The sequence below is a fragment of the Phalacrocorax aristotelis genome, chromosome 2, assembly GCF_949628215.1.
Source record: "Phalacrocorax aristotelis chromosome 2, bGulAri2.1, whole genome shotgun sequence".
Classification (NCBI taxonomy): Eukaryota; Metazoa; Chordata; class Aves; order Suliformes; family Phalacrocoracidae; genus Phalacrocorax; species Phalacrocorax aristotelis.
In genome coordinates this window covers 64,318,690-64,345,969 of record NC_134277.1, presented here as the reverse complement: position 1 = coordinate 64,345,969, position 27,280 = coordinate 64,318,690, and the positions used below count along the sequence as shown (strand labels likewise).

General features: G+C 36.2%; 1 protein-coding gene across 3 annotated transcripts in view; it reads left to right on the top strand.

Annotated features, from left to right (window-relative positions):
- The window catches only part of ATP9B (ATPase phospholipid transporting 9B (putative)), a 176,513-nt gene that overhangs the window by 84,511 nt on the left and 64,722 nt on the right, over window positions 1-27,280 (top strand). For all 3 annotated transcript variants that reach the window (XM_075083873.1, XM_075083875.1, XM_075083874.1), the window contains 3 exons: window positions 1,069-1,149; window positions 9,566-9,641; window positions 16,663-16,739. In XM_075083873.1, the coding sequence (XP_074939974.1) occupies window positions 1,069-1,149; window positions 9,566-9,641; window positions 16,663-16,739 (234 nt within the window). The remainder of the gene's footprint in view (window positions 1-1,068; window positions 1,150-9,565; window positions 9,642-16,662; window positions 16,740-27,280) is intronic.

The window sequence follows — 27,280 nt, the reverse complement described above, 5'->3', positions numbered from 1 at the left end:
GATTGACTGGGATTTGGTATCAAGCATCTGCTCCTCTCCAGAGTGGAAACTGGATCGTGGATCCATGCATGAGTCATCTACTCATGTTGAAGTCTCTTAGCTGCTGTTGCTTCTGACCATCTAGAAAGCCTGAAAGTTTGCTTTTGCAATGAGATGAAAGCCCTTTGTATCAGGTTTTTAACAACTTAGTCTGTGGTGTTTTTTCTGTGGGAGGTGGATGTTTCAGAACAATTACCTGATGAAAGAATTGGTTCAGAATTTTGAGGTGATCCTCCCTGGGCCCCTAGGGACAGCTCTTAAGCTCTAACAATCATCAAATTTCTGCCGTGCACCGCCCCCGCCCCCCCATTATACCATACCACCATCTATTTATAGAGCCTGCTACTGTAGTATCTAAGAGTCTCTTATTCTTCTTAGTTTTAGGGTAGTAATGTTCATGGGTTGTTTGCTGTCATGAGTAGTAGTACCATGTATATTAGACGCAATTTTATCAGACTAGTTTAGCATATCCCTGACTTTAAGCATTTGAATAATCCTGTTGATTTATCCAGGCTTTCTTGAAGCTGATGGAGATTTTTATGGGTTGACTGCAGATGTGCTTGAGCGTTTAAGAGAACTTGAATCAATTTCATATTTTCCTCTTGTATTCATTTGGCTTTGTCCTTCTGGAAATGTATTTTGTTTCCAGTTGCATTAAAAACAAAACACAAATCCTCACTTTATTTATAAAAGAACAACTATATGGAAAATATTTTAAGATTATAGTATTATAAATTAAAATGGGGCTGTTAAGAGAAAATAGATGAGATAAAATTTCTAACTCATATTATGAATATGAAATACTTTAGTGTTTGAATATCAACATCTCTAGAATATTGTATTGGATCTGGTTCCTTTATAGCAAGATGTACTGAAAAAACAGCATGTTTCTTAGTTGGGTAAAAATTTCATGAACTTAACTTGGGACGGGGAGGTGGAGGTCATAAACTAGAGTCTTTACCACTAAAAAGTTCTTCAAAATCTGTGTTTAAGTTTAAATAATAGTAAGTACATTAATCTGTTTTACAGGATCTCTTTTCAATCAATGCTTATGTTTATGCTCAGAAGCCACAGCTGGATATTCACAGTTTTGAGGGTACCTTCACACGGGTAAGTAGTGTAGGTAAATACAGTTCTACTTCTCTCTTCCATTTCTCAATGTAAGTGAAACGTATACTTAGTGTCAAAGTTGTATCTGATCTTTCCTAGCATTACAGCAGCATTTTTTTTGCCATGTTCCTGCCATGACAGTACTTCATATAAAAGATATTCTGGTAAATAAGTATTGCAGAAAGCTAATACAAAAAGAATATCTCAAAAAGGCAGAATCCAAGAATTAGATATTCGTTGACATCACTATAATCTTTTTTTATGAAACCATTTGTATAGCAGTATATATTGTTTGTCTCTAGGCATCTAATGTATTGTTCATGTATTAAAAAAAAAACAAAAGTGGCAAGCTGAATATATTTAGTAGCCTGAGACAATGCAACTGCTAGTTTATATGCAATAAAAATGTGCCTTGTTTAACAGCATTTCTGTTCAAGGAAAAGCTAGTAATTCCAAAGTTTGGTTATCTCAAAAAGTAAAATAAAACTAAAAGCTACTTATGGGGACTTGATTAAATCTTTTCCCAGCTATAATTATATTCAAAACCAATGCGATAACAACAGTGCAATAATTTCTGTGACTTTCTTCTGTCATTTCAAAAGGTGGCATGCTGAAGTTAACCCTTTGAAGCAGGGTGTCTTAATAGGTAGTAATTTTTTTTTAAATCGCTTTGCAGATTTGTAGCATTATATTAGGAGATACAGTTTTCTTTATTTTAGCCAAATTCAGTGTTAGTAGACTCGTTCCTCTTGATAGTTTGTTTCTAAAATAATTTCAGAGAATTAACTACTATAGAGGTACAGAGAAGGGTTTTTTACCCAAGTGACTCAAATTGGTAATAGATTTTGTTCAGTAATTGGAATTCCAGTTCACAATTTTAAGTACACTGATGAATGGTATATTGCAGTTGTTGGGTCTTGAAGACCAATTTATACCATTTATATAGTTCATGCTGCCTACAAAGTAAATGTCATTTGCCCACACCTTCTAAAGCTGTAAGCAATAGCGTTTACTTAAACCTTGTATTGACCAATTGTCCAAATGAAACTTCTATTAACAGCTGTAAAATTCATGTTATTCCTGTCCCAGTGGTGAAGTGTATACTTTTCTAAATACAAATTGAACTCCTCAGAGCCTATTTAACAACTCTGGTACATATAATTGAGACATTGGGAAATCATCACTAAACAGTTGCTCCCTGTTGTGGATTCTGTTTGTACATGTAATAAGAGCTGTATGATTCAAGCATCCCTGATATCTGTAAATAACCCTGATGCATTTTATGCTTTCAGGTTTATATATATATGTGTTGTTTTGACTGCTTCAGTAGGAAGGGCAGTTTAAGCCGAACTCATGTGTGCAGGCATCTGAGGGCAATGCCCTCAGATTTGATTCACAGTAGATCACACTGTAGATATTTTAGAATTTTTTTTTCCTCTTTTCTGTTAATGGTGTACCTTCTGCATAGTAAAATGTTGCTTTAGGACATTTGTTTACTGATTTATCTTTCTACTTCTGCTGTAAGCCCTTGCTTCTTAACACTAAATCAGTTTTTGCATCTAATTTCTATTTTATGTTCAAGTAAAAAAATTAGTGTGCTTAGTGATGCTAATGCATACATTTTTCCTACTTAAGCATTGATGTTCATAGAATTCTTGTAAGGGTAGGTTGACAGGGTAATAGCACATTGATTTTTCTTTTCTTTTTTCCCCATTATGAAGACAGATTACTAACAATGTAGAAGACAAACTTAGATCATTTCAAAAAGTGCATGACCATAAAACAGAACAGAAACTTAGGTGCACAGCTCTGGAGTTTTTATGAGGGAACAACTTCTAAGTACTTTTATGTGAGAAGTATAACCACAGCAAACCTGATAGCTGAAACAAGATACATTTTGCAGTACACCTGCATAACCACGTCAGGAGGAGTTGAAGCTCTGCCGTACTCTATTGACGTCTGCCAGCTTCACATGACGTCATTTTCTGTTGTCCTCTATGGATTTTGGTGCATTATATGCAGTCAGTTAATGAAAGAGAGTGTGTGTCCTTGCATGGCATGTGGGAAGGATTGTGTCTGGCCCTTAAATAACGACATAAGTTAATTCCTCTCCTCCTCTCCCATCTTCTGGATATCCTACCAAGAAAGAACAGATAAGCTAAACTAGTGTTCTGCGAAAATGTGAGGGGGTTTTATTTGTCCTCAGGACATCATCCATGTCTTGGATGAGCTTATTTTGAAATAGTGATGCACAGAATAGGGATTTTCACAGACATAACTACTTGAGTTTATCTTCTGATACTGCTATTAAGCTTGATAAATCAGGAAGCTATTTTATTAATTTTGGAAAGGCATGAGAAGAAAACATGTCTGTAGCAAGAGAATAAAAGGTAGTTATACTTCTTAACCCAACTTTTACCAGTTGGAGCCCAAAGAGTACTATAGAGGATGACCAGTATTATTTACCTTTTGCTTACAGCTTCTGTGCAGAGTTATGGAAATTCTCTCTTCTGCTTTTGACCTTGGCTGCTTTTTGTTTAAATGTGGGGCCTTCTTCCACCATATCCTTAATAATCTTTTTCTTAAATTTCTCCTATTTTGCAGCTCTGTGCTGTCACCTCAGTCTCTTCATTTAGTTTGGGATATATCTGAATCTTATTTTTTATTATTCCAGTAGAAATCTCAGAGAACTGAGTCCTTCTGAGTTTAGTTCATCTGCTGTAATACACTTTTTTTCTATGGTACAGAACCGTTTTGTATATTTTTTTTCCAATGTAGCACCTTGTCAGATGTTTAAAAGACTACCTTGGTGCAAAACCTGTTGCATGTACCTGTTGGTATTTTGGAAAGATACATATTGCGATGTGAGCACTGAAAATTGCGTATTAATATTATGACTAGAATCTCTGGCCTGGGGCTAATTATACAGATGTTCTCTCGGCTAAGTCTTGTATTTTAGTACAGAGAATGTTACTTCATATTTAGTGTTAGAAAATCACCTGTTTTGAAGCAATGGTTGTGTTTGCTATGATCTGACTTAATTTTGTGTTGCCACTGAAGGGAATGGTGTTATGTTTTGCAGCTGCATTTTACTCGCCTTCCTTGTGCTGGCACTAAGAGCCATACAGACAGACAGACTAGTGAGCTAACATGTGCAGAACCTAATCAGATCCTGTCCAAAATACATATGCCAGTAAAGGAACATAGCAAGATTAATTAACTGTGGGGTTGGGGTGGGGAAGGAATCTCTTTCAGTGATGCAACTAAACTAATGAGTATTCTTCAACTTCTCTACAGAAGTTGGTGAAGGTGTTGTGCTGCATTCTGTCTGGTAGGAACAGGGCTGGAAAAGATGGAAGTGGTATGCTGGTTCATTCAAGGACTAGGTATTTAGTCTCAAAGGCCTCTGGCATTATCTGAAAACATTTCTAATAAATTGTAGCTTTGAAACCTTTGAATGGCTACTTGAAATTTCTCATGATCCTTGGTCAGCTGTATTATGAATTCAGGACAGAGTAGGATATGTTTTCACTGCTGCTCAGTTCCTTTTTCTCTGCACATGCAAGAGCTACAGACTAATTTCCTAGACTAGGAATTGTAGACAATTTAAACCTCTGTGATCAATACTGCACATGACTTCAAAAACTGAGCCTGAATGGAGCTTGAATGCAATACTGAACTGCACTATTCTGGTAATGAACTTAATTCAGAATTTAAAGACCAATAAACATACAGCTGCCAAATGGAATTCAACCCAGCAGACCTTAAGTGGAAACTTTATCAGCTGGACAAAGAAGCCCTTGTATGTCAAATTTCTGCTACTAGCGTAAGTGATGGATTTAATTTACCCCAAAATATATATTGTTCTGTTAGCTATAGTAGCGTCACAGAATTTGCAGAACCATTTCTCCTTACCACAGGCCCGTCTTGTTCAGGAATCAGGGGCCCTGTCCTTTCCCTGCTTCATCTATCCCTACCATCTCTCCAAAAGTAGAAATAAAAATAATGTGAAACAGCTAAGCCTGTAAATATACTTTTTATTTTTCATTTGAGCAACTCATGACAAATGAACAAAAAGGTTAAGGCATCATCCATTTGGGTACAGAAGGTGTGGTATTTGGTGAATTGAATGAACTGTAGAAAGGTGGAAATGTTAGATGAGGGTGTAAAGGCATGAAAGGATCATAATGAAATGAACAGAAACTAACTGATTGGCTGAACTGTTCTGTTGATGAGCACGGCATCAGTTGGAAGAGATATAGCTCGTTACATCTTTTTCTATTTGGAGTGACCTAAAAGGAGGCATTTCAATAAGGTAAACATTGGACAAGTGACTTTTGCCTAGCTGTGTTGTCAGCTCTCCATAATCACTGCAGGACTCTCAATTTATTCGTGTAGTATGGAAGAATTTCATAATTCACTGTCTTAAAATCTGCTAACTGAATAATAAACTAAGGCAGAAAAAAAGATTTTCCTAGCTTCGTATCCTGTTCCTGACAATAGCCAGAAGCAGGCTGCTGGGGAAGAGAATGAGACTAGAGTAAGGAGATGGTAATGCCTCTTCAGAGGATTATTCTGTCTCTTAACAACTCATGATGTGGGAACTTCCTGAGTCAGAGCTGGCTTCTGCAAGTAACCTGCAATGAATTTTGCTTCTTTAAACTTACCCAGTCCCTCCTTGAACCTATGTAACCTTTTAGCATTCAAATATGAAGAAGTTGTACAGGTTAATTGCGTATTTTTATGAAAAGCAATTGCCTGTTGTTTTAATTTTGCAGGCTTTATTTATGACTTCTTTGGTGAGAGACAGCAGTATCTATCCTCCCTTTGTAGGTGCCCATTTCATAGATGTCTGTCTTGTTCCTCACCAGAGTCCAGATTTATTTAGTCATATCTAGTATGGAAGCTACATGGACCACCCTTTTGCCCTTTTTGTACATTTTCAAGTTCTTCTTGTTTTCTGTTTGGAATAAGAGGAGGGGAGGAGGGATTTAGAACTACATAGTTAAGACATGGGTAAACCATGGATTTCTTTGAAGTAGCATGATCTGTTGTTCTTTTTTTCTCTCCTAGTAATTCTAAGCATTTGGCTTGATCTTCACTATTAAGTTAGTGTTTTGGTAGATTTTTAATCCCAAAATTTAGTTTCTGGGTAGTTAACGAGTTCCTTGCTCCTCGCTTTGTGAAACTGAGATGTTTTCTGCCTTTGTGTCCTTCATTGTACAATTACTGTATGGAATTTCATCTGTCCACCTTTTTGTAGGATATATTAACCTACAGTATTACCCAACTATTAAATCATAGGCATTTTTTGTATAGCTATTTTGTTCTGAAGTCTTAATTTAGTCTTACCTAAAGTTAGAATTATAAAGTTAGGCAAAGATATAGCAGCAAACATTGCTTTGAATTCTACAACTTTTCTGTATCTCTAATTCTATACATTAATTCTGTGCTAATATCTAGTTAAAACACAATGCTCCTGACAAAATTCAAATTTTTTTCTTCATGCTGGAATTCAGCATATACAAAAATTACTATTTCAGTATGATTGCAGTTTTAGTAAGTGGTAGATGGGAAATTACCTCTTTCAGTGCTTGCGGGGAGCTATTTGGAGTACCACTGTGGAAAACAGGTATTCTGTATGGAAATTCTGAGAGAAAATACAAGAATTATTTTACTTATTTGAGTCTAAATTAATCACAAGTGTGGTATTCACATCTGTGTCCTATCACTGTATGTCGAAGATTGTAAAAGACTGATCCATTCATTTCATGAGGTTGCAGTGTTTGACTGAAATATGGGTTCTTTGTGGTCAGCTCTCTGTCAGTATGCATCATTCAGTTATATGCCTACTGGAGACTCCTCTGACAAACTCTAGCATGATTTACTCTTTGAGGTACAGTAGTGAGTTCTTATAAATAAAAGCATTTTCCTTGTACACCTATACATTTTTTTCAGTTGACCTAGTGATGCAGTGAGAAACTCCACAAATTTCCTCTTCAGAATACATGAGCAGAATTTCTTTTTTTCTTTCTTATTGCAGTGTATGATGTGAGATAGAATTATAAAATCAAGCAAGTTGAAACAGTTTGAACTATGCAGAATAGTTTGTGGATGATAAAAGTAATCAAGGTTAGCATGTGTGTTGCTGACTGAAAACAATCTGTGCATCTCATGGTAAGCTGTGTGAAATTAAGACTCCTGTTTGATGCAAGGCCCACCATTTGTGTTGAAAGCAGCAGCCTTCCACTCTTGTCACAAATGGCTAATCAGCATTGTCTATATGAAAGTATGAAAGAATTTCACGGAAGTTGTCCTGTTAGATTCAGCAATTCTTGAAAAGTCTATGATAAGAATGAAAAAATTAATACCAGCTTTCAGCTCACATATGGTCAGTTTGTGTCCTATTTCGAGCCTTGTAGAAACATTCTGAGGCCTCTAAATAAGTTGCATAGGGGAACTTACCACAAAATGTGGTCATGTTTCAACATTATAGGTGTAGAGGGCAATCTCTCTGCTGACTGCCATGCCCCGAACAGCTGCAGTTAGTATTTTTACTATATTACTATCATCTTTCTCTGGAAAAAATAGTATTCATGGATAATTTCTACTTATGTGTCTATATGCTGCTTAATTAGGCTTTCAGAAGGCTGAAATAATCACAGAATCTGAATAACCCAGGAATAATCATAAATCAAACCAGGAATCCAAGCATTATGAAGTTAGGAAAAAGTATTCAAAAATTTAGGCTGTGGATGAACCCTACCAAAGGCATTCATTTCAGAAATTAGAGTTTACAAAGATGATTGATAATTGCCACAAATAATACTTTCTTGAGCTAGATCAGAATACTTTTCTTGATATTTAATGTTTCAGTGATCAGCACTTCGTGTTATTAATACTATAAATAATTTTGCGTATTGCTATAGGTGTTGATCCTGTTTTACCTTCAGAGATACATTTTCAGTTCCATATAGTTCAACATTCATTAGTCTATCAATATGAAGTACTTCTGCTGTTATGTAGCAATATCTTGGAATTCACTTCTGCTCTTTTTAGTACTCCCCAGCTACTGAAAATTCCTACATGATATGTTATTGCTTACGAGTGGGCTTGTGGTTGCTGTTGTCTCAAACCTGATGTATTTTAATTGTTAGGAGTATGGCAAATAATTCTTGCAGTATTAATTCCTTAGGCAAGAGTCAAAAAATGTTTTTCCTTTTTCTTAATGAAAGACTAATCTTACAGAACACTGATTATTGACAGAATGTTTGCTTCTTGTATGAGTCTTGATTCAAAACTTGTGGTTGTCTTCTTATAGCTAACTCCGTATCTTCCTTCTCTTCCCCTCTGTTTTTGACAGAATGGTTCTCTATGTCTTTTAAGCAGTTATTTTGCTTCACTTAAGAGAATAAGAGCTATAGTTTCTTTGCTATTTAGGGATCTTTTGAAGTATACACACAAAATGTATCTGTTTAGTTTGATTTTTGTGTTTTAGGAACAGAGGTTTGTAAGCATCTCATCCTGTGCTTGGTGGTTATTTCAAAATAGAGATGAAAAATGGACATAGGTTTTGATTATTGACATGTAGAATTTATTGTGTGCTTTGGTAAATCAGTGGTCCCCCTTTTCCTGCAAAATGTTTAGCAAAATCTGTAGTTCGATCAAATACACTTGAGTACCCTACCTCCTAAAGTTTCCCTTAGTTGTAACAGCACATTTCACAGCTGCTAATGAGTAACAAATCTGTACATGCTCCAAACTGATTGTGAGAGATCTAGTCTGTTTATAATCTGTGGACCATTATTGCTTGGGAGAAGAGAGGGGAGACGAAAAAAAGGAAAGTTTAAAATAATCATGGAAGCAGTTTCTGGTTGGAATTCCTATTGGAATTTCCCATCAGATGTGTATTTTGTAAGTATGTGGTAACAAAACAGAAGTGTGCGTGTCTTCGTAAAAGTCTGAATATTCTTCTCTGAAGTTGATATGATGTCACTTGGGTTGCAAAATTATGATGGCCATAACTTATTGTATGAATTATAGATTAGTTAAATTGTCATAGAGAAGAAGGTATTAATTTTTGGTGGTTAGTGTCCATAATTCACTTTAACTGCTTGGTATAGTAAACTGTTCTGCACTTTGATACATCTGAGGAAAAGAATATGTTCCTTTTAAAACACTATTGGCTTTAGTTCTTTGAATACAATTGGGTTTAAGTAATATGAACTTCAATCACTATTTCACTTTTCAGAAAGTTATTTTTGTGTGTATACAGACAAATAAAGTATGTAAAATGAATAGTATTGATACAAGGATGCAGACATCCTGTGCAAATTATTCAGATGGTTTGGCATTGTCCTTAACTATGACTATTTGTGATGTTGATTTACTTATTAGCTGTTCATATTTTTAACAGGAAGACAGTGATCCAGCAGTTCATGAAAGTCTAAGCATAGAAAATACATTATGGGCAAGCACTGTTGTTGCTTCAGGTAAGTGTTGCAACAGCAAAGCTGATAATGTATCTAAAAAATTCTATGGAAGCGTATCTTTATGTCTACAATGTGAAATATTAATGGCTTTTGAAAATCTTTTTGTCTTCCAAGCTCTTAATCTCTTGCTCCTCTCTGTCCTCCTATCAGTTTCATCATGCTACTCACAGTATTTTCATACCTTTTTAATCCTCCTTAATAGTTTGGTTTTTTTTTACATAAATTGTGCCATTTCAGTAGTGCTGTACCTTCTAGCCTACTAAAGTCACTGACCTTTTTGTTTTAATTAAAACTTCAGGTTGTAAAGTGCTCTGTTCAGCTCATTGTGGATAGGGTCCTGCTGAAAAGCAAAGGTGGCTTTGCATTTGTTAGTTTTTCTTTTATGTACACTCCATGCTGCAGGTAAAGTTTTGCTTAAAATCTTTTATCAGGCAAAATCTTAATCAGAAAGTGTAATCAGTTAAACAGGTATGTAATTTAAAAACGGTGGCATCTAAATATTAGTAATGTTTCATGTATGTCTCGTATTATAAGGAGTTCACATTATCTAGATGCTGTATTCAGGCTTTAAGTAATTTTTAAGAGCAAAAGAATGTTTTCTCCCAGTTCTGCTCTATGTAAGAAAAATCAAAAGGACTGTAGAAAAAAGGGCTGTGGTGGTGGTGGTTATTCTGCACAAAAAGACTGACAATAAGGAGTCAGGAGAGCATGATTTCTAAAAAGGAGCTAGGATTTAAGATAGGGAATTGGAACAACTGGAAACATGAGCCAAGAGGAGGAGGGGTATGGAGGGCGGGGAAGTAAAAAAGGGTCTCCAGCTAACTTGTGAAGTTATTCCCTACTATGAAGGCTCCTTACATCAGTGAGGGGCCTTCTAGACAGTTGTGGGGAAAAGATCAAGTTTGAGGAGGTGGGAAAGGAATTTTTGACTGAGCACTCCTTTCCAGAGTCTGAAAAGATAGTCATGTTCTTTGATGTTCAGTATCATTTGGTTTGATTAAAAATGATGGTTTGATTGGGAAACTGTTCTCTCTAAAACTGTTCTGTCAAATGGATGATGCCTAAAATTGTCCTCAGTTAGGTTTTAACTTAAGTAGGCAAGATCTGTAACTGTGTAAAAAGATGTTGCTTATGAATTATAAATTTCAATACTGTGTAAATTTGTTCTGAGTTTGCTTTTCCGCAAATCTATATACAGGGGAAAACTACACCCAAAGGGTGTACATTTGCAAAGTCAGTAATTCTGAATTCGTAATTTTGAATTTTAGTTGAAAACCACTCATGTTTTCGTTTCCAGGGTAGATGATTTGACTTTGTTCAGAAGTGTAGCTAATGTCTGAAGCCTCTTGCTCCGCCTTCTAAAGTTGGCACCCAAATGAATGGAAACAGCGCTCCTTAAAATTTATGCCTTAGCATATGTTTGGGTTTTTTACTTCTGAGGGGTCTTGTGAAGGTTTAATTGTTTATGAAGGACTTAGGTTCATTATTAATGATAGCAGTAGAAAAACATACTAGAAGATAATTCTCTTGTTGGAGCATGGTTTTGAATAGTGACATAAGACACCAAGGGAGACTCAGGGTAATGCACTGAATGATATAAAGTAAAAATACTGAATGGTTCTTCAAGACTGCAGCCCCTTCTGAAGGGAAAAATAACATGTGATAAAGTAATTAAAAATGGTGTCATGATGTGCATACAGAAGTTGGTTGAATTAAGGTAGCAGAGAGAAATAATTACCTTCAGTAACTGCTTTTGTGACACTAATTATATCTTTTTAATCTAAACTTTGACATATCATTCATCTCACATATGTCATCTCACGTATTAATGACAATTTAATATTGTGATAATGTGCCTCTCATGTAAGTACTGCAGTCATCAAGCATATAAGATTTCTATTGGCTATTTGCTTGTTCCATATGGCATCATAAATCCACATCTTAAGAATTGCTCAGCACCTCTGTGGAGGTAATTTTAACATTTCACACGTTAGGCTTTTAACAAAGAGTGGGAAATTATTGCCTTCGGTCTGCTTATCTAATAAGGAATTTATAAGGTCTTATAGGTGCCCTATGCACATAGTTTTGAAGAAGACCATAAGGCAAAACAATTAACAGATTGTTAAGATATTCTAGATTTGGTTGATAACTGACGTATCCAGTCAATCGTTTTCATCTTACTTCCAAGTTGAATGTACATAGCTAAGTTAGGATACTTGATGCTAAGTGAATTAAATTTGAATTTTTATAGGTTTGTTTTTGTTTTTTTTAAATTAGACTTGATAATTGAATTTCCAAGATTTGTGACAATTGAAAATCTTGTTAATAAAAACCCTCGTCACTGTCTGACTGCATTAGAAACACATTTAAAGTGCTTTGCTTAAAGCCTGCTATGGCAGGATGTCAGAGGTGGACTCTGCCTGCACAAGTTTGCGGACACCTCTGCATCCCCTCCCCTACCATGGCCTGTCACAGTCCTGGATTATATCTGAAAAATTTAGTGGAAGATTACACTTGCACACAACCTCTGCAGACAAGCGCCACTCAGATTGCATGAAAACAGAAGAATAAACAGCCTGTAGCATGTGAAAGTCTGTACTGTTTTTCTATGCTGTAGATAGCTACCTCACCTCAACCACACTTGTACCTTACTTCAGTCTCCTTAACTGTCTAGGCTCACAGTTCTGTTACATGCAGGTATTTTTCACCCAAGAGCATATCATGTCTATGTGCAAGCCTAGTCTTCTATTACTTTCCCACTTTGATTCAATAAAGTGTGTTTGTAGCCTGGGCCCAGATGGTAGGGGATAGAGTTCTGTCCTGCAACATTGCCTGTACATCTCTTCATTTGCCTTAAAACTTTTCAGTATGGCAGTCACCCTAGCTTGGAAGGCTGCTTCCTCCAGTGCTTTTTAAGCAGCATGGACATCATCTGTTACTAAGCCAAAAACCTATGCGACTCATTGCACTTGGGACTATGTTATGCCCTTGCCAACCCCTTGGAGGTTGTCAGAAAGCATTCTGGGTCAACCTGCGCTATTATCCTGACCTCCTACTGACTTATGATGGAGACAGGGAGCTACATCACTGATGCATGGAAAAGGAATATGTAGCTGAGCTGCAGATACAAAGCCTTATTTAATTTTAAAAAAGGTTTTGCGTAGGACATATACGACAGTTGTTGGGTGAGGGCATTCTCCTTCCAATTTTCCTCCTTCCAGTGATTAAGAATATGCTGAATTTCTTGATATTCCCTTTGACATATTACATAAAACACATTGCAACATCTAGGAGAGCCCACTGTCTCCAATATGCATGCCATTGCTATTTGTCAAGGTGATACAGAGGGTCAAGGACAGGCTAGGAGAAGTGTTTGGGGAATTATATGGGGAATACCTCAGAAAACTTGAGCCCTGGTTGCTAATGTCCTGACAGTTCTAGAGGAGAGAGCCCACAAATCAATCACCTTGCAGATCAGTAACAGTAAGTGTAAGTGTATAAAGGTTTTAAGGATTCTTACCAACTACATGTTCAATGTACCAAAGTTCATGAAAATATCAGGATACTACAATAATGGATTCTACGGGGCGGAAGCCTATTGCTAGACCAGTACAAGTGACAAGAACATTTGCTATAATTTAAGACTATTTTCTTTTTGGATTTTGAGAACCATTCAACAAAATCATGTAGTGTCAAACAAATAAAAAGGCTGTGGAATAGTTTATTCTTTAGATCAACAAATAAAGTTCAGGAGAGTGAGATTTCTCAAGTTTGTACGTTTGGAAGGTGTTTACTTTCTTTGGTTTCAGTACATCTCCTTACCCTTTAGAATAACAGTAAGCTAAATGGGGGGAAAAATACCATTTTGTGACACCTAATAATATTATATACCCAGGTATTCTAGTCTCAGAATTGATAGTTCAGATATCTAAATGGAGATTCCTACTGCTGCCAGATCTGAAGTGCTTTCTGCCCCTTGCTATAAAGCCCTGACAGAGATCAGGTGACTGTGTGTATGATGTTTATCCTAACCACAGAAAATAGAAAGACTAATTTAGCAGGATCACACTGGAAGCATCCGGCAGGGGTGGAAATCAAAAGCCCCTCTCTCAATTCCAAAGCATGCAGCCATCCTTTTCTTATTCTTTAAGTGAGATAGGAAAAAATATTCTGACTTTTTCCACTTGCAGGCAACATCCCAGTGAGTTTCAAAAAGGTAGCAGCAAGGTATGGAGCCTATGTGCCGTTCTTTATATTATTGCTTGGAATTAATAGTAGTGCCTGAAGGAAAGGAAGTTTTGGTTAGTGAAAACTTGAAAAACTGCTGCCACTGAAGAAACATCTTTAAATATAACCAAATAATGTAAACCACTAAGTGTTTTGAAAACCTTTTAGGTTATCTTCAATTAAATTACTTATTTTTTAGGTCATTTGTGTTCATGAAATCACTGACTGTGGTGTTTGTGTTTATTGGAAGCTTTGTAGATTCCCTTTTGGAAAGGGAGAGAGGAAAGTCAGCAGTTAAATTTTAAACAGCCTCAGAAGGTCCACTACAGTATGGACTTTCACTTTTTTTGCTCACAATTTTTTGTAATGATCAGTGTTGTTTGAACTCTAAACAAGGTAATGCAGTTTTCTGAGAGACCTGATGAGGTATTTATTAAGAGGAGATTTTGGCAGGTGTCAGTCTTGCAAAGTCACTTCAGATAAAATCTGAACAATTTGTATAACTGCATAGCTGTAAAAAACACTATTTTGTGCCAAGTCCTACACACAGTTTTTATTAATTTGAGCACTCTCTTGTTTTTCATGGTTCACATAGTGCTTGGGACATACCAAAAATGAAGACGATCACATACAGGATTCAGAGTATGCCTGACTATGTGTGTGCTAATTCTGCACAAGACCTCTTACCTCTTTTCCAGGCCCTCATGTTTATTTTAGTGGTATCTCCTGTAACTTCTGTCTCCTTTGTTAACCACTCTGCCCTTATGAATCAATGGTTGCCCAGTTTACATGAGAACCAGTTTGCATTGAGCCCCATACATAAAAATACTTGAGTAATTGCTTTTAATAAGTCCAGGCATGTAGTACAGCTATGCTTCGAGGAACCCCAAATTGGATTCTGTTCTTTCTACTGTGGGCCAACACGGAGTTTAGTGCAAGTATACATCTTGCTTCACAGCTGGTATTAAGCTTAGATTTGCTGAGGGTAATGAGAGAGAACAGTAGGTAAAAAAAAACCCTCCAGAACACCAGAACTGTCCCTGGGGCAACCACTGTTGGACAACACTAAAATGAGGCTTGGAGTTCCTTAAACTGTTGTAATTCAGGTCTAAGGGACCCTAGATTTACCAGTGATATTGTGCTAGTAACTAACAGCCCCAAAAATTTAAAATCAAAGATCAGTGCCTCAGTAAAAGCAACAGTTCAGTCAGATTTAGCAAAAATTATGATCAAAATTCAGTAGTCAAAGTGGGTTTTATCCGATGTTCACCTCTGAAAACAACTTTTCAAGGAGCAAAAGACGAGACATGTAGGACAGCTCGTTTTCCTGAGCAGCCTAGCCAGAAGAAACTTAGTGGAAAGGTCCACTGGAATAGAAAAGTCCTCCCCAACTTGTACTGAACTAAGGTGCTACAAAGGCAGAGACTGCTGGGGTGTGCAGGCGGGGATTCCCTACAGAATATTGTCCAGTGTGTTCTGACCATTGCAAAGAGGTCAGCTCAGAGGATCACTCCAAAATAAAGTGCCGCAAAGGGATATTGGCATTGGTTGGAGACCAGTAGAAAGAGTTCAGAAATTATGAATCAGTGACTATTCTTTTACAAAAATCAGGAGGTGTGCTGGGGGCACGTTACCTCTATTCTAATGTACAGTTTTGCATGTGGAACTGTCAGAGGAGGCAAACTAGCTTTGGGGAAAATGTTATGTCAAGGGAAGCCTTAAGAAAAAGCTTTAGTATGGAGAGGAAAATAATAGAAAAACTAATTTTTAATTGTCCAGATGATGTAATGTATAATCACTGATGTTTTGTATACAGATTCAAAGTTCTTGCATTCTCATTTCTGAGTAAATGAAACTTCCTTTCTTTAATGCCAACATCTTTAACTGTTATCTTTTTTCCTTTGTGTGTTCCTTCAATTTTTTTACAACCTGTTAATGCTGCAAGAGTAGTGGTAGATCTTGCATATGATCCTGATCACCAAAGACAAGTTATTTGATGACAGACAAATGTGTAATGCTTCTACAGTTTTTAAAATTTTCTAAGCAGGATGTTTCTGACAAGTTATGTAAAGACAACAAAAAATATTACATATTGGTTGTACTGCCATAAAGCTGTTTCAGGTCACTTGAAAAAGTAATAGAAATAAGGGGTTTGTTTTGTGCTAGAAAGTGTGATAGTGGCATATTAATAAAAACCTAAATTTGTATTGAATATAAAAATGCATTTAGCGATGCTGAAGCCAAGTTTTCCTATACCATCCAGTAAAAATTAACTAAAAGACAATTGGAACTGGGAAATCATTTTTATAAGTTAATGAACGGGAGAATATTTTTGTATGGGATTCTATCAAGGTAGTTGGGTGAAGTAGATTTTACATCGTTACAGATGACAGAGCTAGCAGGCAATTTGCGTATGATGTGTTCAGCACCATTGTACTCGTTTTTGAATTCCTTGCGAAGGGCAGTTACTTATGCTGTGTGTTATCTTCTGAAAACAGTTGGAGACAATTTTCAAGTATAAGTTTTTAACGAGTTAAAGTATTGTTTCCATTAAAAAGAAGGAAAGTATGTTGTCATTTTTATGGATGTTAATTAAAGAAGTTACAACGATCCATCATAGTCAATTCTGAAAAACAACATTCACAATACTATGTACATTGCATAAATGTTTGGGCTTTTTCATACAACTGATTTGTTTGAGGGACTGTAAATTACTGCAAGTTTTAATTCAGACAAATTTTCTCTTAACTACTTGACACCTCTGTTTTACTTTTTGTTTGGTTTTTTTTTTCAGGAACTGTAATTGGTGTTGTCATTTACACAGGCAAGGAAACTCGAAGTGTAATGAACACATCCAATCCGAAAAATAAGGTAAGTTAGCCTTAATGTGGGATTTCCTACTTTCGTTTTCATAAAACTTAAAAATAGATGTACCTAAAACAAAAAATCTACAAGCTGTTACTCTGATGTATTTTGTGTGTGCGGGACTGACTTGTACTTTGGTATGAGAAGTGAATTCTGCCTCAGTCTTATTCTGGAAGTAAAATTATTCTTCCTTTAGCTAGGAGTGTTACAGGTACTAATGGAAACATTTGAGGTATAAATGCGCATCCTCAGGCTTCTATACTTCTGTCTCATACCTAAATATTAATTCCCACTTCACTTCTCTCAAATTTACTATAAGGTATTTGGGCAAAGCTACACAGTATTTTAAGGAATGTTTATAACAGACTACTAAAACTTACTCAGGCTCCCAGAGGAAGTGGAGTAAGATAGAACTGAGGTTCCAGTCAGTACCCAGAATGCTCTTCCAGGGATTTTTGTAAGCAATGAAAGCACCATCAGGGGATTTGTCTGTTGAAAAGATACCAGAAGTTTGAGTGCTTCTTTCTGTGCAAGGTTCTTTCAGTTCAAAACAAAGCAAATAGCTCTTCATTTCATAGTAATGTTTCTAATGTGAGTTGGGGAGGGCCCTCAATTATAAAGAAATGGAACTTCAGTTGTACGCTGTATCTTACAACCTAGACCTGTGTTTAGTAAGAAGATACTTAATTGTATTAAGAAAGGAAAAAATTCTTGCAAGAGGCTTAGAAAAAATCAATTGTGACAGGTTGCCATTTTCACGCCATTCATAATATGTTGCTCTGAGTAGGAACATCAAGAATGAAATGATAATACAAATTGCTTGAAGCAGTTATTGCAGTCCCCTGAGTGTATTGATTTGTGTTTCTAATAAAGAGATGCTTTTAAATGTCTCATTGACAGAGACAGGTGATATGTACCATTACGTGGATTAAGATGGCCTTTTATTATTTCAATCTTTGTAACATACATTTTAAAATAATAGAGTAAAATGGAACCAGAATGTTTATGGTGGATAATTATTTTCTGTTCCATCTGATAAAAAGATGAGCCCTTTAGTAACAGAATCTTTCTCTAAGAATTGTGAACAGCTTCTGACTAATAAATAATTCTCACAGATGTTTCAAATGAAATTATTTAATATAGTAAATTGGTAGGGGAGTATGCATAAATGTAACACGCTTTACCCAAATCCAAGAGATTCTGGACATCTATTAGATTTTTAGTAAATGTTTGTTAAATTTTTTTTCATTAATATTTCACACAGAAAACTAGGATTTGCATCTAAAATTTCCCTGATTTTTTAAAAATTACTATTAATATTAAAATAGTTGCTCCAAATTTTCATCAGCAAAGGATTAAGTAGCAGATAAAGTTACAAAAAAGAGATCCAGCAGCACGTTGACAAGCTGCAGCACGGTTTTTATTATTGCGACAATACATGTACCACCTTTGCTTGCACAATACTTTAATGTTACAGCTGCTAACAATTAAATGTTGTATTCTTTCATCTACAGCGTGAACCTAAATAAACTTACAACTTTCATGAAGCATGAAGAATCAAAATACTACATGTACATGTGCACTCGCGTGCACATACCCGAACTAACAGAGACAAATCCTAATAATATTTTCTGGCGTATACTGCTCTATCTGTATATGAACACTATCTAAAATAATTAGCTTAGGAACAATTCAGGGGAGGTTTAGACTGGACATTAGGAAGCACTTCTTTACCGAGAGGGTGGTCAAACACTGGAACAGGCTTCGTAGAGAGGTGGTCGAAGCCCTATGGCCGGTCAGCATTGAAGAGGCATTTGGACAATACCCTTAAAAACATGCTTCAACTTGGTCAGGCAGTTAGACTAGATCATTGTTGCAAGCCCCTTCCACATGAAATAAGTCTATTCTATTCTGATTAGAAATCATGCTTTTAAATAGCTTATTATCTGCCACTGATAAAACTGGTGATGCTTGTATAACTGAACTCATTACTTGTCCAAAGGTCTTTCAAGGAGCCATTGACCTATTAAGATATTCAATATTCTAAATATGTAAATTCATTTGTTCCTTGGAGGTGCTTAGTTCTTTGTACCATAGTTAGCTGTTAGGAACCTACAAAATGTGAAGAATGAGGCTTAATATAGTATATGTAAAATTACCTGCTTTGAGTGTCTCTGCCCTGGTAGTTGTTCTATAGAATATTTCAAAAATTTAAAGATTAACCTTATACTGAGCAGGTGAGGACCTTCTCTAGAGCCTGTTTTCTACATCAGCTGCATGAACTGTCTTTGATTATTCTGTAAATGTGTAAATGAGTCTTGTATGTACCAATTGCTTGACAGTAATATTGGTGTGGGGTTTTTCTATGGACTGAACATCCTTGTTTAAAGCAGTAGCCAACAAGTAACATGACCAGAAAGGCTGGATTTGGGAATTGAACACAGAGAAACACTTAAGGTTATTACATATGAGTAAGGGATAAAATGCAGTACCTCAGTGTCAAAAATAGTTGTCAACACTTTTTAACATGCAGTTTTAACTCTTCTGTGGAATTAGCCTCTTACTGTGTCTGTATCTTCTACCATTGGTTTGCATACTGCTGTAAGTTAAGACACTGCCTGTAGGTGATATTCTGTACTAGTTAGCTTTGCAGCAGGTAGACAAGCAGTAGACAGTTCATTCCTCCACTATTTGGGAGGGGGACTCCTTGTGTTTTCTCAAGCTTGACAACAATAATTACATGTTGGATAGGGTATGTAGCATTAGGAGCCAAAACGAGGGCAAAGGGAGTCTAAAAGAGTCTTTGAAAATAGACGATATCTTACAGTTGAGAGATCAAAGAGGCGAACTTTTTTTAAAAAATAAATAAATCTGCACCTAACTGTTGCTGAAACAAAATTGAAATTAAATTGATCAGTTGTGATATTACTACAAACTCGAGAGGAAGTAAGTTGCCCCCTCTTCTGCTTTGGAGAAGAATTGTTCCAAATGCTATTTGGAACTGTTTTTAAATGGCAGACTGTCTCTCTCTGGTCTTTGAAAACAAATAAAAATTATATTAGAGAGATTTTCTTGTAAAATGTATTGATTTGCTCTTGTTGGGAATATAGTTCCGTGGTGCTCATGTCTTCTGGCTTTTGAAGAAAGCAAACACTGAGATCTATGATTCTCAATTGACATTGGCAAACTGAAATGTCTATGTCCAGAAATAAGCAAGAAGTGCAGGAGCTTGACTCTTATCATTCCTCTCTTCATGGAAATAGATAGATGCTTCAGTTGTATTTCTTGCTGGAGTATAACATTACTGCTGTACGTTATACTATAAACTGTGCTTTTCTAATGACAAGGTTTTAGTTTTGCTGCTTAGGACTAGATGCTTTTTGACTAAACCAAAATTGACATTTAGAGATGCAGACCTGCTCTATAAACACCAAGCAGAAGACTAAAACTGAAATAAGTTCAAGCAAACTTACATATGAAAAATTGTGAAACATATGTACCTGTTCAAGCATGTGTTTTATTTGTATGTTAAACTCAGAAGGATTTATTGTGTTTGCTGAAGTATTTAGTCATTCAAGCAACAGTTTTCTTAACTTAAAGTCAACACTTTGTTGTTTTATTACAATTATAAAAATTGTTTCATTGCCTAAGGATGCAGACATGGTCTGAAAAACACAAAGCTAGAGAGAAGAGAATTTTCTTAATGGATCAATTCAAAAGGTTTTTAATTCCAAACAATATAAAGAAAAATTATTTCTGACAAGCTTTAATTTCAGTCTAAAATGATATATGTTCTGTGCTTTAGATAAATGTAGAAGTGGTAACATCAACATTATTATAGAGTAGTAACACTCTGCATTTTACCTCATTGGCAGTCACATCAGCTTAGTCAGGAATGCAGTTCCAGCCTTAAAAAAAAAAAAAAAATCTGATTGAATTGTGCTCCTCACAATGCTGTAATCAGTAATCAATCCTATTTGGATAGATATTCTTAAACCTTGGCTTTCTGGATGAAGTTGGACTTGTCAATGCTACAGGTCATTTATAGGTGTTAATTAACCAAGAGGGAAATTAGCAAACTAAGGTTATTTATTTACTTTGTCTGGCATTTTGCAGTGTTCTCATTCTTACCTATTTAAAGGGCAGAATAGAGTTTGGGGTTTTTTTTGTTATCTAAATTTAGAATTGCTTTTGCAGTTTTGGTCTTCATAGAAAGCAAGACTGTTAGCCCAGCCCTTCTACAAACGTGACCTGTTTCCATCAGTGGCAAACAGATGTTGAGGGTAAAGTTAAAAAACCACAATATACTTGGAGGGAGAAGGAAATAAATTCAGTGGAATGTATTTTGTGTACTAAGATTGAAACGTTAAAATTACATGGACTGTCCAATATATATACACATGCAGGGTATACACAGTAACGCATTAAAATAAGTAGAAATTATCTTAAATATAACTTCTGAGGAATCAGCCTCTGTAAAGGAGCTACAGCATGTAATCTGCCTAGTGTGCTTCAGATTAGTACAAAAATAGTTTTTTATATTGCTAATCCTCACAAGCAGCATTGAAAACACTTTTTTATTTTTGCCTTACGTTATGGAATTCTACATCTGCTGTTATAACATCAGAAGTAAGACTTCATAGTAACCATTCAGTGTTCATTGAAATAGTAATATTGTTTTTTCCCTAATTCTCAACTAGTCTGAAAGCTAAATACTACATGTCTTGTGGTTGGTGCTTTGCTGATTTTGTAACTGTTGTTTGTCTGGGGTTTTTTTGGTGCGTGTTTGTTTGTTTGTTGTTTTCTTTTTTGTTTTTTTTAAGATAAATTAAGATCTAAGTGTGTGTGTGTTGCCCTTGGTTTTTTGAAAATGGCATCACAGATGAGCCTTGAAGTAACAAAAAAAGTACTTCTAGAAAATGGAGGCAAAATCATTTCACGTTTCTCTCTCTCCTCCCACAAAATTTCTCTTCCTAGTGTTTTGTGACCAAATTTACTTCTCTACATTTAAAAGGCTTCTCTATGCTTGTCCTTCTCTCTCCCCTATTTATGAGAATAACTTCTGAAAAATATTTCCTAAAAAAGGACAATCTCTATCCACTTCTTGCATTCCCAGAAATTGATTCCACGTCACCAGTTTACCCGTTCAGCATAGCATTTTCAATACCCAAAATCTATGCTTCTCCTGCCCTGACACACTTTTTTGAACATCCTTTAAATTTGGTTGTCTAACATCTTGTAGTTGCATTAGTTAGCTGTTCTTATATGTTCCACCTCAAAGGCTGACATCTGTGAGCCCAACTTGCATTTCTGTTCATGAGTACCTGTGTTAACATTAGTAGCTCTTCTGTACTGTGTCACCAGTCTCCTCCATAACAGAAGCGGAATCACATCATGAATCTTGCTTGTCGGTATAGACCGAGGGAAGAAAATGCCCCATGAAATCCCCTGTCAGATAACACAAAGAAGAATTTGCTGTTACCTAACAAACCTTAGAAATGCACTGACTATATCTTGCTGCTACACTGTTATGCAAGGGCTCAGTAACTTCGCTTATGTGGTTTTTTTATTTGATAATTTGACGTTCATAATCTATTTGAGAAGAATGGCCTTCTGTGGCTGTATGCCTGTAGGGCCTAGGATAAAAGCAACCTTGAAGACTGTTATGTGGCTCTTAATAACAAATTTCAAGGATTTGTCAAAAAGAAAAGGGTTTACATAGCACTTTTTATTGGAGTATGGTCTGCTGTGCTTAATTCTCCTAAAAACTCTTCTTTGCATAGGATAAAATAGAGAAGGCTGTCACTTGCAGGTAGTAAGTAGTCCCCAAACTTAGTTTGTCCCCTGTACCCAGAGCTTCTGTCCAAGAAAATACTTTAACCACCAGCTTCCCTTGAAGTATGACAGTCCTCCTCTTGGTGTACAGGCCATGTTGGCATCAGGCCATGAGGAAATACATGCAATGTTGTATTGGTGCTTTTCTCTCCGTGTGCTCTCATCCCTGAGCAAAGGAAGGAAAGTAGCAAAAGATGGAAAAATAGGGTAGCCCCTCCCAAAGACTGGAGTGCCTCAGTGAGATGGATGGAAGTGTTACGTAAGGAGGAGGACAAAAGACATCTTTCCCAAAAAGCTTGGAAAGAAAGGGCTGCATGGCAGAGGAGCCACTCTTGTTCTGCCAAAACCAGGATTAGAACGTAGGGACTTTGATGCCCAGAAAGAGTCAGCAGTGTTTTGACAAACCAAAAGCAAAGTATCTGTATCCTTCACTCTGAGCCAGAAAGAATATCTACCTACTATCATTACCAGTAACTCCCTTAACTGAAATAGCAAAAGTGTGGAAGGGGGGATTTCAGGCCTCAGATGTCTAGTATGGAAAAAGTGTAGTTCCATGTGAAGGAACTGAGGTTTTTCAATTTCCTTTCATATATAGAAAACTGGAAGAAAACTAGATTTAAACCACTGTATTAAAACAACAAGAAAACAGTAAGACTGAAAGTCTTGATTGACTTCTTTGAATGCATATGTGGACAGAATTCATTTAATGCAAACTAGTATGTTGTACCAGGTTTTTTTGTACACTCCTATATTTTATTTGCAGCATGCTCTACAACTTTTGCAATTGCTTCTTTTCAGAGACTTGGTAGAGCATTGTTATCCACGTTACCAGTGCTTCTCAAATAGCAGTGTATGTTTTTTTCATACTCTTCTTTACATTCTTCTCTCCAAAAGTAATAAAATGGTAACACTACAAATAGGAAACTGGGAGACAGGAGATCGAAGGGGGGGGAAAAATGCACAAACAAAAAAACAGTAACTGAGTGTGGTCAGTTTAAGGTATTGGACTTCATTTCTCATACAATTTAGTGTTTCATAGTACTGTTCTATCTTGAATACTGCTACTATTGTGTTTGCATGCACATGATGTCTGTTGCCTTAGAGCAAACTTGATCCTAATGTACTTTCTTTGGCATCTGGAAAATAATATTAGATCGACACTTGCTTATCTACTTCGTTATCTCTGGGCTAGAGAATAAGTTGTTTCATGATGTGGCCTGCTATCAATTGACAAGTTAAAGTCCCAGAATAACCTATGCCCTACCTTCTAATTTGTTCTGAAAGCAATAATTTAAACATATCATACAATTGGTATACCAAGTCATGTGATAAGTATTTCTGGCTATATGTAATTTAGCATGGTGCGCTGCATCACTATGCAGTGTCTAAGTCACCCCGCCTAACTGCTGCTCAAGTACCGAACTGAAGAGATTGTCTATACTATGTTATGGTACTGTGCTACTTGGGACATGGATGTTGAATCAACATTTGTACTTCACCTGGTGCCACTTTCTGTTTACAATCCTACTGCAAGGCAAAGTACGTGCAACAATATACAATTTAGTTCTAAACAAAATAATTTTTATGTTACAATATAAAAAACAAGCAAGGGAATGGCTCTTTGGTAGTGAGACAGAATTCTCACTGTACTCTGGGTAAATTTCTGGGTTTACTGCATATTTTAGAGTTAGTGGGAAGCTCTGCCACTGATTTTGTTAAGCCCAAGAATTTATTCATAGCTGCAAAATTCCTACAATGTTAAATTCATTCCCTATTATAAGAATGTAGAACGATAAAAATTTATATGTTCCAGAATGTGAATGACTAGCAATAAGCCACGTCTAAGTTAGAGTCCTACATTTTTGTGGTTTTCACCAAGAATTTTACTTGATGATGTTCTGAGGTACATCACTTCCCCTTTTGGAGACTCCCATTAAAAGTTGCTCTCTTTTAGTATGTTTTAAATGTGAATATGCTAGAATGTGGCTCAGCAGCTCAATATCATTTCACAGCAGTGTTTGAGGAAGGGTCAGTGGTGAGTACACCATTTCTGCAGTAGTCCCTAAAATAGATTAATCTCACAAAACAGTCCTAGCAACTCATAAAATAGATGAAGTTATGGAATAGCAGCGACTTGTTGCTTATTCACCAGAAGTACAGTGTATTTCACCTATAGCGAACTAGGCTAAAACATATTATTTTTGGTAAAATATAGAAACCATTTGAAATGTTATCGTTCAACGGAAGACAATGCAAAAGGGAGACTCCTTGTGTAGTTGCTGAGTATTCCAGTGAGCTGTTACAAGAGGCTGTCCCTGATGGCTATTTCCTCTCAGCTGCTGCCTCCACTGCTGCTAATCAGTTGCAGGAGTTTGCTTTTTCACTTGTGTTGCTCCTTACAGCTTTGTTGCCATTCCGAGTTAATCATGCCATTGGCAAAATACAGCTGCTGGGAGGTGGAGATGGTAGGGGCAAAGGGCACTGCCTCTCACATGGTACGTACAACCTCATCTGATTGCTTAGAACTGCACTGGCCATGAGGCTGTGCTGGCTGTGTGTGAGCCGAAGTACTCCACCAAAGTACTGGTGTGGAAAGGGACTGTAATGTGTTCTCCTGCATTAGGGTTACATTTTGTGTAGTGGGTGTTCGTTAGTAAGAGTAGTGTTCCACAGTTGGCACTGATTTTTATGTGTATTTTTTTCTTACTGCATGTATTTCATTGGAAATCTGAAACCTTTAACTTAATTGTGGAGTTGTTCTACATGCTTTCCTTAGTAAAGATGCATGCACACATTCCTGAAACTTACAGTTCTAAAAACTTGGGACTGCAACTGTTTAGAAAGTCAGGTGTGCCAAATGTCTTCATTTAATAACTCTAGTAATTATTAGAAAGCCTATGTAATTTTTTGTTTGTATAATTTTTAATATTTTTTTGAATTTTCTCAATTTTTTCCAATATAGGAAGGAATATAGAGATAAGGTTTTGTGGTGGATATGTTCAAAGTATAGTAATCTATAATGATGATGAAAGTGGGATGTCTTAAACGTCAGAAACTAGGATCTTTCAGAGACCTACAGTGCATTCTTGAAAAAGACACTCATCTGATGTTCACCTCTTCTATTTGGATGCTTTACAGGCATTGTTGTTTAGCTGGCTATGCTGCTTTTTATGTAGAGCCAGTACAGAAAAACAGATCATCTGATTATTTTCATTTAGGAGACTTTTTAATTTATGCAGCAGAAGTCTGATGTATTTCCCTAAGTACTGGAGGGTCAGTAACCATCATGATTCACATGACTTGAAATCTTAGTCTGCAGTGATGAATATCTAGAGGGAAAGGAAAGATCTATACATATCAGCACATAGTATTTGTTTTGATATAGGCTGAACATAGTGATCATAACTAAGATAATTTGCTTAGTTCTGTTTGCACTCTTAAAGTAACAAACTTGTCATATTCTTAACAAATATGATCTTTGCCCTTCTTTTTTACCTCATTTCAAAGTGAAAGCCTGTGGATAGATTTAGCATTAAAATCATCATTCCAGCTTGTACTGGATGAAAATAACATGGTTTAGGTTCTGGATTAGGTTGCAAAGAGTGGATTGCTCTTCATATTCTTAAAGCTAATTCCTTTCCCATCATATCTTTTGGAATGTGTCCCAAAACACTGTTTATACAAAACAGCGTTCAGTTTTATTTCTTTTATAATTGGAGACTTTGTGGAATCTTTTCTTAATCTTATAGTCTCCAAGGAATCCACTCAAATATTTTCTTTTAAAAAGCAAAGATAGATACTTGTGACTCAGCTGAAAATAAGATTCTTACTGATGCCTTCAGGGTTTGAGGGATAAGCTTTTTTTCCCTACTTTCTATCACAGAGAGTGTTTTTTCTAGTTGAAGTTTGAAAGTGTTTGGGCAGTTTTTAATTTCATTTTTCTTGAAGAAACTGTTGAAAAATTTTTTGATTCACTGTGTTTTAGTTGCCTACTATATGTATGGTCTCTGTTTCTCAATGTGACTCTGCCAGTACCAGTCCTCTGCTTTGTATTGCATATCCATTTCTTCTGACTGTCTTCCCCCTTGGCTTGTTCTGCTTCTCCACCCTATTACTCTGGTTTCTCTAATATCTTTCAGTAGTTCACCTACCCCTTTCTTTCTTTCATCTCCACACATATCTTACAGCACCTTTGTGAAGAAGGAAGTTTAACTCTTTGATAGGCTGAAATTTTCAAAGAATATTCTTAATCTGTCACAGGTGTTTGGGTTTTTGTGGTTTTTTTGTTTTTTGTTTTTTGTTTTTTTTTAAAAAAAAACTTGAAAAATACCATCTTGGTGAATTTGCCCTCATTGTGTAATGATGACAGTCATGGTCCTGGTTCACTTCTTCAGCTCTGTCTGCGTCCTTCCATGTGCTGCTTCCTCCCTAGCCTATCCAGCACTGCCACTTAAAGCTTCTTTCAGTGCAATTCATGTATCTGTCATCTGCTTTGCTCTCAAGTTGTTGGCTTCAACTTGTGAATGCATGGTTGATTTCTTAAGTTTCATGCACGAGAAGAGATTCACCATAAGCAGCTGAGTAGACATTTCATTGACCTTCTCTAAATACACCTTTGAAATACCCTGCTGTCACGGTTACCTAAAGGTTCTCTGGCCCTATGTCCACCTCCTCATTCTCACTTTTGGGTTTTTGTTTCAGCTATTACTCTA